This window comes from Plutella xylostella, chromosome 19, assembly GCF_932276165.1.
Source record: "Plutella xylostella chromosome 19, ilPluXylo3.1, whole genome shotgun sequence".
Taxonomy (NCBI): domain Eukaryota; kingdom Metazoa; phylum Arthropoda; class Insecta; order Lepidoptera; family Plutellidae; genus Plutella; species Plutella xylostella.
The window spans coordinates 6,525,805-6,542,354 of NC_063999.1; the positions used below are offsets into that span (position 1 = coordinate 6,525,805).

Consider the following 16,550-nt stretch of genomic DNA (forward strand, 5'->3'; position numbering starts at 1 on the left):
CTACATGGGTTCGTTCTCGACGTTGATATCAAATAAACGTCACTAAATCGTCATTCGCCATAAATACGGGACGCTATGTTTTGTGGAACGCGCATTAAATAAGTTTATCAAGGTCGATAACAAGCCCGTGTAGCCGCCGCTGTACATGGAACTCTTGAGTGGTATCTCTAGAGGATAATTGCATATCGCCAGCTAGGCTAGCTTTCTGTCTCATCATCATAATATTTGGGGACATGTACTAATACAAGGTTATTCGGCAATAGCAGCTTTGGCAAAATAGATAACTAGACAGTTCTGTGAGTCGAACAGATGACAACGCTGATGCACCGAGTAGAGATATAAAGATACATCATCATCGTCAGTAACCCATGCACAGCCAGGGAATGGGCTAATCCTTAAAAAACGGTATACATAATAACACCAAGACCCGAGAAGAAATATCTATATTTTAACAAATATCTGATAAACGGCTTCTTCGGCGGCGAGATCCAGCCGGTAATCGAACCCGGGACCTTTGGCATAGTAGTCAGGGTAACTAACCACTACACTAATCGGTCGTCCACTTTAACGTAACTGTTCCCATCTCGTGTTTGCAGGCGCGCAGGAGTACGGCGAGGCGGCCGCGTACATCCAGGCGCAATTCGAGGCGAAGAACAAGTCGACCACCAAGGAGATCTACTGCCACATGACGTGCGCCACCGACACCAACAACATCCAGTTCGTGTTCGACGCCGTCACCGACGTCATCATCGCCAACAACCTGCGCGGCTGCGGACTGTACTAGACCGGTCCGAGCGACCGGCTGCTGACTGTACTAGGCCGCCGGTCCACCGTCAGACGCCCCGTAAGGCGGCGCCGCTCAATCCGGCTGCCTAAGGCCGTGTGCAGAAAGAAAACTGTGTTCATACTTTGCCGCAACCAGCGCGGGAAATATCTAAAGTAAAGTAAGCGCTTGTAAATTTCCAGTGTTCTTTCTGTGTGTGGCCTGACCGACCGCTTTCACAGGTACACCGTTACGCGTATTATATATATTTTTATGGGAAATGTTAGCTTACTAGCGACGCGACGCCTCGCGACCTCCCGTCACCAGCACCAACTGTCACTTGTAGCCGTTTTAACCCTGTATTTAACTGTTTCTTAGTGCTCATTTAGTTTGAGTTGACAGTACAGTAGCTAAGTTAGGAAAATGTTGTGACAACGGATCAATCAGCTCGGTCGAGTCAGTTCAATTCTAAAGTTTGGTGCTACATTTGAATAATACTGTTTGGTTTCTGTTAGTCAATGGTTGGTGTTGTCGTGACTGGGACGGGTGTAGTCGTGTGTGGGAAGTGTTGTTTCCAATAGGAGCGTCGTATCAGTGTTTGTGTAAAGATTCCCCCACACGCGGCGAGCGGGAGCGAGAGGCCATCTGCTTATATACTCACACTCTTACGGACCAATCAGAAGGAACCAATAGTGTACAGAGAACAGTGGGATGTCTCAACAGTCTCGGGCCTACTTTGATACAAACATCATTCCATTATTAAGTATTATCAATCGCTGAGAAATTATTTTTTTATAAACTTTTCAATGAACAAATCAAACTACTTTTTTAATTATGTTTTCAGTTGTTTTGAGTAGAGTGTGACGGTAGAGCTCCTGTAGTAACGTTTGTATTCTTTAATTAAGTGTCATATTATGCACAAGTTATTTATTCCTATGTAAGGTCATTATTACGCCATATTCAATCTATTTTGTGTTCATATCTTTTGCTATATCGATTTACAGTTAACCATAAGATGTAGCTATGTGTAGACCTACTCTTGTATTGGATATAAATCATAGCATTTATTTTATCTAACCTATTTGTACTAAACGATGTGTAAGTAATTTTTTACATGTTTAATTTTTTGTTTAAATCTATTTTAGAGTTAATCAAAGTTCCATCTATGTACCTTCGTGATCGGTTCATGAAGCTGTGTGTACGATAAGAGTTTGATTGTAAGAGAATCACAACCTACCTATTCTATTATACCTACTAAACATTTTCTATACAAGACTAGTTTTATTTTGTGGTAGCACTCGCAGCGACGCGGCTGTCATGTATCCGGGACGAGGAACGGATCGTCACAAATTGTAAGATATGTGAGTATATAAACTTATACACTCGCGAATTGGCATTAATCAAACACTATATATACTATATATAACATAATTTATTATTAATAATAAAATAAAAATCTTACTTTTAAGCATTAGGACAGTAATTGTATCAATAAACATTAATTAATAATGCAATTAGACAGTAACCTTTACTATTGTCATAGTTAGGTGATTTATTTTTCAGTTTATGTTTATGAGTATGTAAAAAGTGAATAAATGAAAAATGTAACGCCTACACTGTGACTGCGCGGGCCTGCCGCGGGGGTGAGGGCGGGGCGCGGGCGGAGGCCCCGGCGACAAGCTCGCATGTTGCTAGGTAGGTTTTTTACTGTTATGTAACAATATGTGTACGTAAAACTAATAAAGATAATATTAGCGCAGTTCTACATTCAAACCCGAACCTACATTTAAGTAAGCTTTCACATTGAATTTTTTAAAGAGTGAATGGAGGAGTTACGTGAGTTTCTTGATTCAGATAATGTCTTCAGGGTTAAGGCGCATCCCTATGATGTGCGTGTGATGTTCAGTGGCCGCGGGCCGGGCGCGGCGCGGCGCCACCTAGCGGCCAGTAGCGGACTCGCTCCACGCACAGACACCGCCCCGCCCGGCAGACCCGCACTGTCACCAGCGCCATCTAGTGAGCGCGACGTGCAGGCGACAGCAAGCATTGTATCTGTCGGCCGCCGCCACTGAACATTGAAACTACGCTTCGTTATTCCGAGTGAATGTGATGTAAATTTTGTACACTGCCGCCGCATTGTTTGTTCGCTCGAATCACATTTAGTTTATAAGATTTGGTACAGTAACTAAGACGCACACGCGCCACGGCATGTCCTGGCTCCATTCCACTGCGCCTATGGGCGAGCGCCCGCAGCGCCGCTTCTGTGCGATGTCTCGCGCAGACTCCGCTCAAACTGTAGTCTCACTCTATACCCTGTCGAGGGAGCTACACATTCGAGGAAACCCAATTAGCGTCTGTAATCAGCGCAAACATGACGAGCGACATTCAGTTGTAACATTAATATTAAAAAGCTGAATAATTGTCACAATGTTATTATCGATTTAAAAACCAATATCACCATGCTTCATTCATATTTGCCAAAGTTAATACTAACCTCACTATTTATACCTGTATGTTCTTTGATGACTAAATTAAGATCCGCTAATCGCGGTTCGCTAAGTGGTACTGATGAGAGTACAATGTTGAGAGTATCTAATTTAGAGTTGATGACATGTAAACAATTATTTGTAGCGTGTGAGGGTGACCGGCCAGAGGGCACTAGGTACTCCTGGCCCCAGAGATCGCACAAACGCCAGCAATGTCGGTACCTATAAATTCGAACAATCTCTAAAACATAGACCATAGGCCGGTCCCATCAACAGAACAAACATTTAAGAAAGTAAAATTTTTAGTCACTAGTGGGTAATTTTTGAATGTGATTCAATCTTATCTTTATTTTTCTATATCGAGTGACATCTTTTGTATCCTTAATTTTTTCGTTCCGATTTATATTTTGAAATGCATTTACTGAACGCGATGTATTTAACCAACGATGTATAATTAAAAACAATATTTTCTCTTTTTTGTATCTCGTCTGCACTGGTATTTTTTATTGAATTTACTATAAATGTACTTTAAGTGTATAATTTAAAATAATTACTGAAAATGATTATATTCTAATTTTTATGTTCAAATAAAAAGGCGTTTTAATTATTAACCTCTACCCCTTACACCTAAACGTAAAAAGTCTGCATAGGTTATCTAAACTAAACAATAGATTATACTCTACTGTGAGACTAACTAAAAGCTAGATAATATCTTAATAAATGGGTATAGGGTCTGATTCCCAAGCCAAGCGACTGAATTATTTCTAAAGATATGAATTTCAGTGAATGCCCTACATTCTGTCTTTGAGGTACACTTTATTATTATTATTATTATTTAACTCTTTATTGCACAAATATTACAAATAAAAGTACAAAGGGTGGACTTAATGCTAAGAGCATTTTCTGCCAGTCAACCGGCAGGAGGTACAAAGATAAAAAGTACGGGTGTGCAAAAACGGAAAAAAAGATCAGTATGAATGTGAAGTGCCTAAATAAAAATAATTTTTATAAACTTTCTTAATAGCGTCGCCGTGGTACACCCTTCATTTGATGCATTTTGTTTTCGAGTCTTGAGTGTGCCGGAAGGATGGCAATAGATATTGGGTCTAAACACAATATTGGCGAAAAGTGGGAGCAAGAAGCCTACCCCAAAGACAAAGGGGCGAGTTAAGTATGTAGTACATTATCGTTGCAATTTATTCGCCTCGCATGTGTGGGACGCCCTCTTGCCCTCTGGACGATCTTAGGGTCGCCGGTAGTGGCTGGATAAGGAAGGCAGAGGACCAAGTGTTGTGGCGCTCCTTGGGAGAGGCCTATGTTCAGCAGTGGATGATTATTGGCTGATGATGATAAATGTTTGTCTATTCCTATAAGTAAAATATTCTATATTTTTTTAGGACAGCATATTTTATGTTTTGTATAAACCGCCATCTATTATCGAGTAGGGGAATTAAAACACAAAAAGCTCAGAATAATAGAGCAGTACATTATATTTCGTGTTTGAAATAAATTGTTTGATCTGTGAACTTATGTTTTTTTTTTATAGCGTTTCGTTTGTTTATGTTAAAATTCGACTTAACCTCTCCTACCGTGTAAAATATTTTAATTAATTATGAAAGACGTGATTGATGTTATGGCTCTTCAAAGTTCTAGACGAGAAAAACGTTTACCAGATTACCGTGGTGCTCCCGGACATAGCTTAGCGACACATTTTATCTTTGAGTGTGGCATCAAGTTGGGGCTTCAGCCAGCTACCGTCGCTGCCGCGGCGGTATTCTACCACAGATTCTTCAAGGAAGCTGACAAGAACGACTACGACTGCTATGTGATTTGCACAGCGTGCATCTGCGCCGCGGGGAAGTCGCGCGACGAGCCCGTGAGGCTGAGGGATGCAGTGAACGTCGCCCACAACTGCATCAACCGAGGCGCCGGTCCGCTGGAGCTGGGGGACGAGTACTGGTCGTGGCGCGGCGCGGTGGCGCAGGCCGAGCTGCTGGTGCTGCGGCTGCTGGGGTTCAACCTGGACGCGCCGGCGCCGCACCGCTATTTGCTGCACTACCTGCGCTCGCTGCAGGAGTGGTTCCCGGCGCCGCAGTGGCGCGCCGCCCCCGTCGCGCGCACCGCCATGGCCTTCCTGCAGGACTTCCACCACTCCCCGGCGGTGCTCGACTACCGCGCGCCGCACCTGGCTGTCGCGAGCCTCACGCTGGCTCTGCATGTGCTGGGAGTGTCCGTGCCACTCGCGTCTACGCTAGATGATGATGCGGCGTGGTATTCCGTATGTATTTATGTTATTTGTCACAGATAGGCTAGTTCATACAGAATACAGATTGTGGGCATTGCAAGGCTATACATTACATTGTAATAATACTAGCAATAATAATAATTGGACATAATTTAATTTAATTTGCATTTATTATCAAAATTTATAATTCATATTGGTCATATGTACTGTATCATTATTTATATTACTGATATAAACTAGAGATGCCACGAATATTCGGCAACTATTCGGTATTCGGCCTATTCGGCCAGTTTTTTCAGTATTCGGTATTCGGCCGAATAGTGCGTACTATTCGGGCCGAATACCGAATAGTAAATGATGTAAAAAATTACTTGTTATTTTAATCAAAATTGTGTATTTATTTCCAAATCACAACATTTTAGTACTTAAAATTAATCAGTAGTAAGTTGTTCAGCATTTTTTGGTAGCCCACGATTGCGCTTTTCATTGTAACCATCCTCAGAAAATAACCTCTCACTATAAACGCTACTTCCAGGTGAAGAAAGATAAGTTTTTGCAAATTTCATAAGGTTCAGGTATTGTTTTTTGTTTGCTGACCACCACTTGTAAGGATCGGCCATCCGATCTAAGCGAACTCTTATAAAAATTCAACTCGTTTGCCACAGCATTCTGCCTCCTACTAATTAGCATTTCTCTCTGTAGCGACTTCTTCAAAGCAGTTCCAGGAACAAAAAAAACAGGTTGTAGCGCCGAATATTCGGCGGCCGAATATTCGGCGCTTCGGCCGGCAGCGTCGCCGAATATTCGGTATTCAGTATTCGGCCAATTCACTATTCGTGGCAACACTAATATAAACTTAAAACAGATTTATTCAAATCCAACAGTTTTGTGGAGGTAATTAACTAGATGCTGCTTATTTTCAGGTGTTCACCAAAGATTTGCAAAAGGAGAAAAACTGGGAAATAATGGAAAAGATAATGCAGGTGTACAGCCGGGAACCAGAGCCAATATAATGTGTGTGATGTGATATAATAATTAACTTTAGAAAGTAAGTTCATTCAATAAAAACAATGATAATTTATGTTCTTGGCTTATTTTTACCATGCAGGTGAGATTGGTTGCTTGCAGTTGTATGATAATATGATACAAAAACATTAATTTCATGTGGGTTCATTCTGCTGTTTCAAACAGAAAGATGAAACAACTATGTCATATTGCGTGGAGACTCAAAGCAAAAAAACTTAGAATCTCTGGTTTCTCTCCTAAGTAAACCAGGTTGTCTACTAGCTTTCTGGTGTGAACTTGGGTGGCTAAACCCATTGGTATTGCACACATAATGGCCCACCTCAGGAATCAAAAACTAAAAATCTGCTCACCATCATAGATCCTACAGCAATTTTCCTGAAAGCCAAGTTAATTTTGTTTTAAACTAAGTACTTGTCTATCCCACGTCGCCTTAGGGTGCTTTTCCACCAGAGATGTGCTATGCTACGATGCTATGGATGCGTTTGATATCCACCAATCATAATTATTGGTGCACATAGCTTAGCACTGGTGGAAACGGATTCAACTAAGATATGTTTTTTGTATGGAATGATGCGTGCTATGGATGTGTGCTATGGATGCGTGCTATGGACCATCGCGAGTGGTGTAGCTATGGCGCCGCCGCCCCCGTCGTTTCCCTACTATCGATACATAGCATAGCTCGAGATGCGCATCTTTCTCGCACAGCTACTTTGCGGCGGCGCATCTTCGTAGCGCATCTTCCTCGCACAGCTACCTAGCGTAGTATTGGTGGAAACGGTCACATATTTTCGTAGCGTAGATATCACATCTTCGCAGCATAGCTGCATAGCACATCTCTGGTGGAAAAGCACCCTTAATTAGATTTCCATAAAAATTTACATCATCATCATCATAATCAGCCAATAATCATCCACTGCTGGACATAGGCCTCTCCCAAGGAGCGCCACAAAACTCGGTCCTCGGCCTTCCTCATCCAACCACTACCCGCCACCCGCCTAAGGTCGTCAGTCCAGCGGGCAGGAGGGCGTCCCACGCTGCGTTTGCCTGTTCGTGGTCTCCACTCGAGAACTCGTCTACCCCAACGGTTATCGGTTCTTCGGCAGATATGACCAGCCCACTGCCACTTCAGCTTGCATATTTTGACAGCTATGTCGGTAACCTTAGTCCTCTGACGGATAACCTCATTTCTGATACGATCCATCAGAGAAACCCCAAGCATAGCTCTCTCCATAGCACGCTGAGCGACTTTAAATCGGTGGACCAGTCCGTCATCACTGGCAGGACGCACTGGTTGAAGACTTTTGTCTTCAGGCTCTGAGGAATGGCCGAGGAGAATATGTGACGAAGTTTCCCGAATGCAGCCCAACCCAGTTGGATGCGCCTTGCAGCCTCCTTGTCGAAGTTGCTTCTGCCTAGCCGAATAGTCTGCCCGAGGTAGACATATTCTTGCACAACTTCGATTGTTGCCTCACCAACGGCGACCGGCTCCGGTTTGATGTGAGCATTGTACAAGTTCATACCGAGGCCAACTCGTCGGGAAGCAGCATTTAGGCCACTTAGCATCCAGCTGAGTTCCTGCAGAGATTCTGCCATAATAACGATGTCGTCCGCGAAGCGGAGGTGTGACATGTACTCGCCATTTATACATATGCCATGTCCTTTCCAGTCCAACGTCTTAAAGACATCTTCCAATGCATTGGTGAACAGTTTCGGAGATATCACATCCCCCTGTCTCAATCCACGTTGCAGTTGGATAGGTCTTGTCTTGTGGTCCTGTACTTGGACAGTCATAGTAGCGGCATTGTACAGACATCTCAACACCTCGATATAGCGCCAATCGATTTGGCATCTCTGCAAGGATTCCAAAACTGCCCAGGTCTCGATGGAGTCGAAGGCTTTTTCATAGTCAACAAAGGCTAGACACAGAGGCTGATTATACTCTTCGGTCTTCTGTATAATCTGCCTTACTGTGTGGATGTGGTCTATTGTACTAAAGCCTTTTCGAAACCCAGCCTGCTCTGGGGGCTGGAACTCGTCTAACTTTTGGGCAAGACGGTTCGTGATAACCCTTGAGAACAGCTTCAACAGCTTGTATATGTCGCAGGCAACTGGTTTAATCTCCTGTTTGATTGAACCACTAGCCCGTTCATTGGATGGCGCTATTCAGTTGTATGACTAAAGGACAACTCGTCAAGTCGTTGATTGTAACGTTCGACGTCTTGACTGAACGTCATTCAGCGAAGTCGTTGAATGGGATATAGTATAGCAACTTTGTAATGTCTGGTTAGGGTGAACATCACCAGACAAGAGTCAACAAAAAGACTATGTTACAAAGCTCTTATCTCACAAATTAACTAAACAATAACAATAAACGTTCCTTCATATTGTTGTTCATAATTATCCAGTTTCGCCACTTTTTTTCTTTGAAACTATCCGCCCGCGGCGTAATAATAGGTAAATCCATGTTGGCACACTATTTTAACACAAATAACGCACTTTAAAGCTAATTTATTTGCAAAAAACTAACAATATAGGTGCTTTTTGTGTCAGCTGTTAGCTGTTAGACGCCATATTTGTTTTATTCACCACCTGACTGATTTTAAGTCAGCTAACTAGTTGGACGTTTTGTGACGCTTGTACAATCAACGTTCGGCCTAGTCATACAACTGAACAGCGCCATCCAATGAACGGGCTAGTGGTTCAATCAAACAGGAGATTAAACCAGTTGCCTGCGACATATACATGGCTTAAAAGCGAGATCGGTCTATAGTTCTTCAGAAGGGTTTTGTCACCCTTCTTAAAGAACAATACCACGACGCTCTCAGACCATGCCTCCGGTGTAATGCCATTGTGAAGAACCGAATTGAAGAGCCTCTGGAGCTGTTCGAGGATTGCAATACCTCCAGCTTTCAGAAGCTCTGTAGTAATTCCGTCTTCACCCGGAGCCTTGTTGTTTTTAAGCTGCTCAAGGGCTATCCTAATCTCGCCTGTGTCGACGTCAGGGATGTCGTCAGTGTAGTGGCGTATAGTGGCGTTCTGGAATCGGTGAGCTGAGCCACAGACTTCTGCGCGTGTGAAGCATAAAGTTGTCCGTAAAAACCTTCAATTTCGGCAAGAACCTCCGGCTTAGAGGCAACGATATTACCATCTGCAGACTTCAACTTCGTCAAGTGGCTTCTCCCAAGTTGCTGAACGAAGACTTTTGACCCCCGATTTTGCTCAATTGCTGCTTCTATGGCGCGTGTGTTGGAGCGACGGAGATCTCTTCGTATCAGCTTCTTTATACGCTTGTTGAGTACCCGTAGTTCTGACGAAGTGTCACCTGCCGACGGAAATTCGCGTCTCTGCCTCATAAGCTCGAGTGTCTCGCTTGAAAGTTTAGACTCCTTGCTTTTGCTTCTCATGCTAAAATGTCTGTGGCCCACCTCACGAAGAGCCTTCACTATTTGGATTGTATCCGCGTCAATATCCGTAGTGGTTTCCAGCGATTCGAATCGGCTCTGTAGTTCTCTCTGGAAGCTGGTGTTGCCAGCTCTAATTTGGTGCAGTGTGGGACGCAGGGTCGACTTCACCAGACGTCTCCTCTCCAGCTTGAAGTTAATATTTAGAGTACCTCGGAGAAGTCGGTGATCACTCCCAGTTTTAAACCTATTGATCACTGAGACATCTCTGAATATGTGCCGCTTGTCAGTCATAAGGTGGGAAAAGTCGATTTCGTTTTTCGTCCTACCATCGGGGCTTGCCCATGTCCACTTCCTCTGGGGCTGTTTCTCAAAGAAAGAATTCATCAAGTACAGCCCCTCCCTTTCGAGGAAGTCAACAAGCATTTGCCCTCTCTGGTTTCTGCTACCAAAGCCATGAGGTCCTACCCTCGATTCGTCGCATTCTTGTACTCCCACTTTGGCGTTGAAGTCCCCCATCACAACGGTGTATTGGGTCTTAGCAGTACACTTGATAGCTCTAGAGATATCTTCGTATACTGCTTCGACTTCTGTGTCAGAGTATGCCGAGGTTGGTGCATATACCTGTACGACCTTCAAGGAATACCTCTCGGTTAGTTTTAGTACTAGGTACGCTACCCGATTCGACACACTGCTGATCTCCACTACGTTGTTGACAAGGGTCTTGTTGACGAGGAATCCTACGCCACCTTGGGACAGTTGGTCGCCCTCGCGATGGTAGAGCATATGGCCGGACTCCAGGGTCATCGTGTCCTCGCCCTCTCTACGGACTTCTGATAGCCCTAAGATGTCCCATTTTATTTTGCTAAGCTCTACCTCGAGTTCTACCATCTTCTCGTCCTCTCTCAGTGTCCGTGCGTTGTATGTCGCCAGTTGTAGTCGTTGATGGCAGCCATTTGTAACCCGGGGATTCTTCGCACCCCCTGCCCTACCGTTACCTAGACCGCTGCCGTAGTCAGGAATAGTAGGGCTGCCGGGAACTGGGGGCCGGGGCTTTGGGTGTGACTCCATGGAGGATTTTGCCATAATCACCACGCTTGGCAATGCGGGTTGGTGATCGCAGGGCTACACTTTTCGTGCCGGTGACGCTGCTGCCCATCGCCGGCCTATGGGATTTAGTGTAGCTGTTTTTGGATGGTTATACCGCCATCATCCGGTCGCCAGAGCCTCGTCTGTTATTTAGCAGGGTGCACCGCGGGCAGGTGAGGTTGGCAATTGGTTCGTTTCGGATGTTTAGAACCCTTACACCGCTTGTCAGTCATAAAAATTTACGCCATTTTATAATCAATAACATTACTATTGAGTGAAACTTAAATATAGTTTTTCATTTTGAAATTGTGTGCCTTATGTCGGTGTTATGCTTCTCGGGCTTTATTGGACTTCCTTCTTCTATATTTTTATTGTATCTCAAAGAACCATCATTCGTATATCCTGCTTTTCATTTTTATCATAACTACAGGTAGGGTAACTTAACGGGAAACGGAAATAACAACACAAATTAGATCTACAAACAAATATAATTCAGTTTTCTAACATTTTACGATACATAATTTTTATAAATGTACAGGGTAAGCTCATGATGAAGTGTGGGAAGCGGGCTAGTAGCGGCGCCGGGGGGTTGGCCGCGCCGCTCTGATATGCATACTCCGCGGTCGAGTCCATGACTTACAGCTAATGTGACGTGGGTCAAGAGTGCGCGGTCAGGTTACAAATCTACTTTAGACACCAATGACTAGTTAATTTATAAAAATTACGCTAAATTTTAAGCGTATTCTTTGAATTTCATAAAATTCCACACCAGTTTGCCTGATCGGAGCTCCCGCGAGCTCGCTGCTGTGCGTCCCATGGAAGACAACAGAATACAATTATCCGCTCATTACGCGCCACAACTAAGGGTTTGTGCAACTATCAATGTATTTTATGGGAAATATACTTCATTTAAATATAAATAAATAAAAAACTGAATAATATACATACACCCGCATCTAATAGCCTTTCCGGATGCACTGATGCGGTATCGACACAGAAGTTTCGGCATCAGTGTAAAGGGAGAGACCTACATCTTACACTATTATTTTATTAAAATCTATAAATAAATTCCACACTGACATAAAATTTAACACATGATATTTGATGCAAACGACATACAATACAATACAGGTGACAGTAATTATTGCACGATACTATTAACAACTAGAGACTGGGTCGATACGGGGGACACACAGATAGTAGCGACACGCCACGAGACCGCTTCGCTGCGTCGACATCACTACGTCACTACTGTAGAAGCACTTTCGAGTCGAACGTCATAATTATTTTAATGTAACCAGTTTATCAAGATCATGTGAAGTCGAGACCACGTATCGCTCGGGCTCCACAGTCAACAGTAGTGGTGTCGGCGGCGAAAAGAGATCTCTTCACACACAAACGGCCCGTCAGAGCGACAAGTCCTTTACATAGTTAGACGATTTGTATTATCATTAAGTTTTACAATTACATTGCCATGTACATTATGATTGGTTATTTATTTGTTATTAAATAGTAAAATAATGTCAAAAGTTTAATTCTATCACCCGTTAGGATAAAACCTGGTCAGCTGTACTGCACGAATTGAATGGCACTAAATACATATACCTCACAACACATTTCACAATTTTACATAGAAAAAGGCAGTTTAAAGTTAAGGTATTAAACACGTATAAACGTTAGAAATTGTAAGTGAGGCAAAAACATAATCTGATAGATATTAATTTATGAAAGAGGCACTTGAAGTGAGAAACTTATGGTCATCGGAGAAACCAAAAATAACTAGTCAACAAAAATATAAATATACATCCAGCTAGCAACAAGGAATGTACAAGCTAAGTTACAAGAAATTAATTGCTATAAAATCGGTTAATCTAAAGAAGCGGTAAAGCAAAATAAACAAAGTTTTTACACCCAAAGTGCAATTCCATCCATCTTATGTATAAATAAATTTTTAGTCTCATTAGTTAATATTTCATAATAAATTAAAAATCTTCTATGGCAGCTGAAATAAATTTGTACATTTATGCACATTGCACATGGCGCCAAGAATAGCCTCACCCCTCAGGAATATTAAGTTTTTACTAACAATATTTTAAATTACAATTACATGAAATTACGAAAAACTAATAACTACACAGTAAATATAGCCTTAATTTAGACACAAGACCATTTTGACTTTCCGACGTAGAGTCTTAAAGATGTATATTTTGTCTAATTAAATGATAGAGGAAAGAACCTGAGGGAAAAACGATTCCATTGTTCAGTGCGAAGATTATCACGACCAATTAATAACTACAACAAGTTGCGCCCGCGCCGCCCGGCCAGCCAGTGGCGGGGCTCCCGAACTATTACTTCCAAACACCAATACTTTACTATAAAAAACGAAATCGATGACTTACAATGTATAAAAGAATCAACAACGCCAGGGGACCGACGGCGAGGCCTGGGCCGTCGCCTCAGATCTATTTGTACACATGTTAGAGCAAACAAAACAAATAGGAACTCTTCACAAAAGAAAAAGCATTTAAACATTAATAAAAATATAACGCAAAAACAATTCTTTTCACTTAAAATCAAATATGAAAAACATACAATCTTGTAATAAAAAATATAATTCGATGAAATAAATTTTGCGACTGAATTCATAGGATAGGATATCTCAATTGTCCATTCATAATTATTTAAGAAACGCCAAGAAATTTTAATTAGAAATACAGACGCGTAACTATCATTTAATTTGGCATTCAATACAACGTTACAATTTCCACACAAATATTGATATCCGACAACCTGTAGTAAGAAACGAATCAAACAATGAACATATGTATCTTCTATGCGAGTAGATTTAATCTAGTCACAAATAAAACTACCTACTCTACCTACAAGGTATTTTAAAGTTTTTATTCAAAAAGCCTGTGTCGGTGAAAGTTTCTTATTATATTATTAGAAAGAATATGAGCGATCGATGTTGGGACTATCGCTTTAATGTTCCGAGCGCTGAATAGTATTGCATTAGACGTGAATGTCGAGCACGGGGGCCGTCGACGTCACATTCGTTACTCCATGCCTTCTCTCAGTCGTGATTTCTCCCACGAGGTAGGAACATCACTCTACGCTCTCAACTAAATGATGCTCGCAGAAAACAAGCCGCCGCCACTCACTCCCCAAATCCGAAAACTAATTTAATTATGGCACGTCATTTTGTAAATAGAATGGAATTCTCTAGCTGAAGTACAAATACTTGGTTAAAAATAAAGCTATTTTCTGTAATCATCATCTAAATTGAGCATTGCCAGTTCGCGTGGCTTTCGTCTTGGCTGTTCGAGACCCTTAAAATTTACATAGCTACTAAGGCATTTCTCTATCTAAAATAAGCGTATTGGTTATCAATGCAATACTGTTGAGCGCTCGCGGCCGCAGCCACCTTCCCGTCATCGCGTGATCTTCACAAGCTTTGTTCGCCCTCGGCTATCGCTGCCGAATCGACCGATAGCACAAATCACGGCGATTGACGACAATTGTTCTATTTATGTACCATTAATCAAATGATTCTCGTCATATCACAAGCGGATACGATCTCTTTACCCAAACTGTAAGATTAGTTGTATGTAAGCAGACATTAATATAAGCCTTGACCACTTTGGCTAACGTACAGATGTGTCATGTTTTGTACCGAGTAGGTACAAATTGTAGATAATTTTAAGTTGTAAAGAAAATATTAAGGAAACTCTTACAAGAGTAACATGTAACAGCATCCTTAACGTGATGTAAATCATTAGCCAAAGCCTGCAAGGCTACAACCCAAGTACAAATAAATAAGTACGGTCACTATAGGTATATACGGTAGGTACATATTTGTAGACTTAACGCATATTTATTTACTAACTGCCGAGCCGGGGAGAAAGGGACACCGATTACAATAAAAGGAAGAACATAGCTGCATCGCACAAACAAAACAGTAGACGAACGCGTCGATATGCCACCAGAGGTCAGCACGTGCGATGCGACAACCAATCACGACACAACATTCTGACAGCTGTCAGTAAAAAGTTAAAATGGCGGCACGGGAAAAGTCCTCATTGGTGGTTGGATAAATAAAGTGATGTGATTGGCCGCATCGGCGGCGACCTTGGGCGGCGGTGTAAGGGGAAGGGGTCTGTAACCTTGTGAACACAAAGCTTGTTTTGCCGCGGGGCGGGTAGGGGGGGCGGGGCGCTCATCGCACGTCGGTGAGGTTGCTCTTGTCTCCGAACAGCTTCACCAGCTGCTCCTCGTAGTCGTCGATGTTGCGCTTCATGATCTCCATGCACGGCCCGAGCAGGCGCTCGAACGTCTCCACGTCCAAGACTGGAATATGCAAAATAAATATGTTTAGTTTTGATCCACAATACCAACTAAACGAATAATGTACAATCAGGTGGACTTAGTCCTAAAAGTTAAATCGCTTTGGCCAATTTCTACTAAGTTTGCGATAGTTGTTGTGAAGATCAAGCAACTGCGCAACAGAACATATTTTTCGCATATAGTACCTACCTGTGTATCGAAAAGTATAGTAACCAAGTACCTCGTGTACTTGGTTACTATACACAACATATTTATGCTACATATTTATGCCATAACTCAAATAAACTAATAATAGGATGGATGACCAAGGCGACTGCACTGAGTTAGGCGCAGGATCCTCTCTTTTACATACATATGCGACTGTATGGATCACCTCACTGTAGCTTACTAAATCTTTGCCAAATGTTGAATGTGATAAAAATAATAAATCCAAGTACTGAGTTACTTGTTTCACTATTTTCAGTATTACATAATCCACACTCCTTCTTTAACCTTACAAGTTTTGTTTTCAAAAGATCTCAAAGAATAACAAGTATGAGATTAAGCGATTTTACATTCATAATATTCAATTCATATCTCCCACAGCCTCCTCTGATCTGTGCAGAGAATAGACACTAATAATAGAACATAAAGGAAAGTATTCTGCAAGCAAAATATTGTAGCCATTTGTATTTTGCAGGAATGTAACCAACAAATACAGTAAAGATTTGAACAATGCGTCATCAGCTGTTCACATAACAATGTTAATACATTTACAGCGTAACTTATGATTTACGACGTAAAAATGTAGATTTACATGGATTTTAAATGTTTGAAGCTTACAATTTTGAGTGTTGGCTTTATTTATTGGCGTTGACTGAATGTTGGTGACGTCACGGGCTGCGTACGAGAATAAATCAAATGGACGTTTTCGCGATAAAATCCCGTCATAATTTCTATTCTGGTGCGCGTGTCTCGTATGGAAACATGAAAGGCATAATTTTCCAGGAGGAATCTTTCGTCAGTTACACACATGGCCGCTGTCAACGTCACGAAATGAGGTTTAAACAAACAAAGAGCGCGAGCGGGCTAATGTAGCTGAAACGATTCGTGTAGTTTAAAAAACAAATGCTGAAATGATATGTTAAAGTGTTGTGTTCTGAGGGTTTGTAATTCGACTTGTGTAAGGCTATAATCACTCCCATTCAGTTAATGGC

General features: G+C 42.1%; 3 protein-coding genes across 7 annotated transcripts in view; 2 read left to right on the plus strand and 1 right to left on the minus strand.

Moving 5' to 3' along the window:
* LOC105383314 (guanine nucleotide-binding protein G(o) subunit alpha) overlaps positions 1-3,843 on the plus strand; it is a 48,925-nt gene extending 45,082 nt beyond the window's left edge. For all 4 annotated transcript variants that reach the window (XM_048627546.1, XM_048627544.1, XM_048627543.1 and 1 more), the window contains exon 8: positions 597-3,843. In XM_048627546.1, coding sequence (XP_048483503.1) covers positions 597-784 — 188 coding nt within the window. In that variant the 3' untranslated portion in view covers positions 785-3,843. The remainder of the gene's footprint in view (positions 1-596) is intronic.
* Positions 3,844-4,788: 945 nt separating this feature from the next.
* LOC105383315 (cyclin-Q) lies at positions 4,789-6,575 on the plus strand. The gene is made up of 2 exons (XM_011553352.3): positions 4,789-5,527; positions 6,418-6,575. Exons 1-2 carry the CDS (start codon positions 4,862-4,864, stop codon positions 6,505-6,507), a joined length of 756 nt encoding a protein of 251 aa, XP_011551654.3. The 5' UTR covers positions 4,789-4,861; the 3' UTR covers positions 6,508-6,575.
* Positions 6,576-11,479: 4,904 nt separating this feature from the next.
* Positions 11,480-16,550, minus strand: part of LOC105383316 (cAMP-dependent protein kinase type II regulatory subunit) — a 38,442-nt gene continuing 33,371 nt past the window's right edge. For both annotated transcript variants that reach the window (XM_038105822.2, XM_038105821.2), the window contains exon 7: positions 11,480-15,357. In XM_038105822.2, coding sequence (XP_037961750.1) covers positions 15,227-15,357 — 131 coding nt within the window. In that variant the 3' untranslated portion in view covers positions 11,480-15,226. The remainder of the gene's footprint in view (positions 15,358-16,550) is intronic.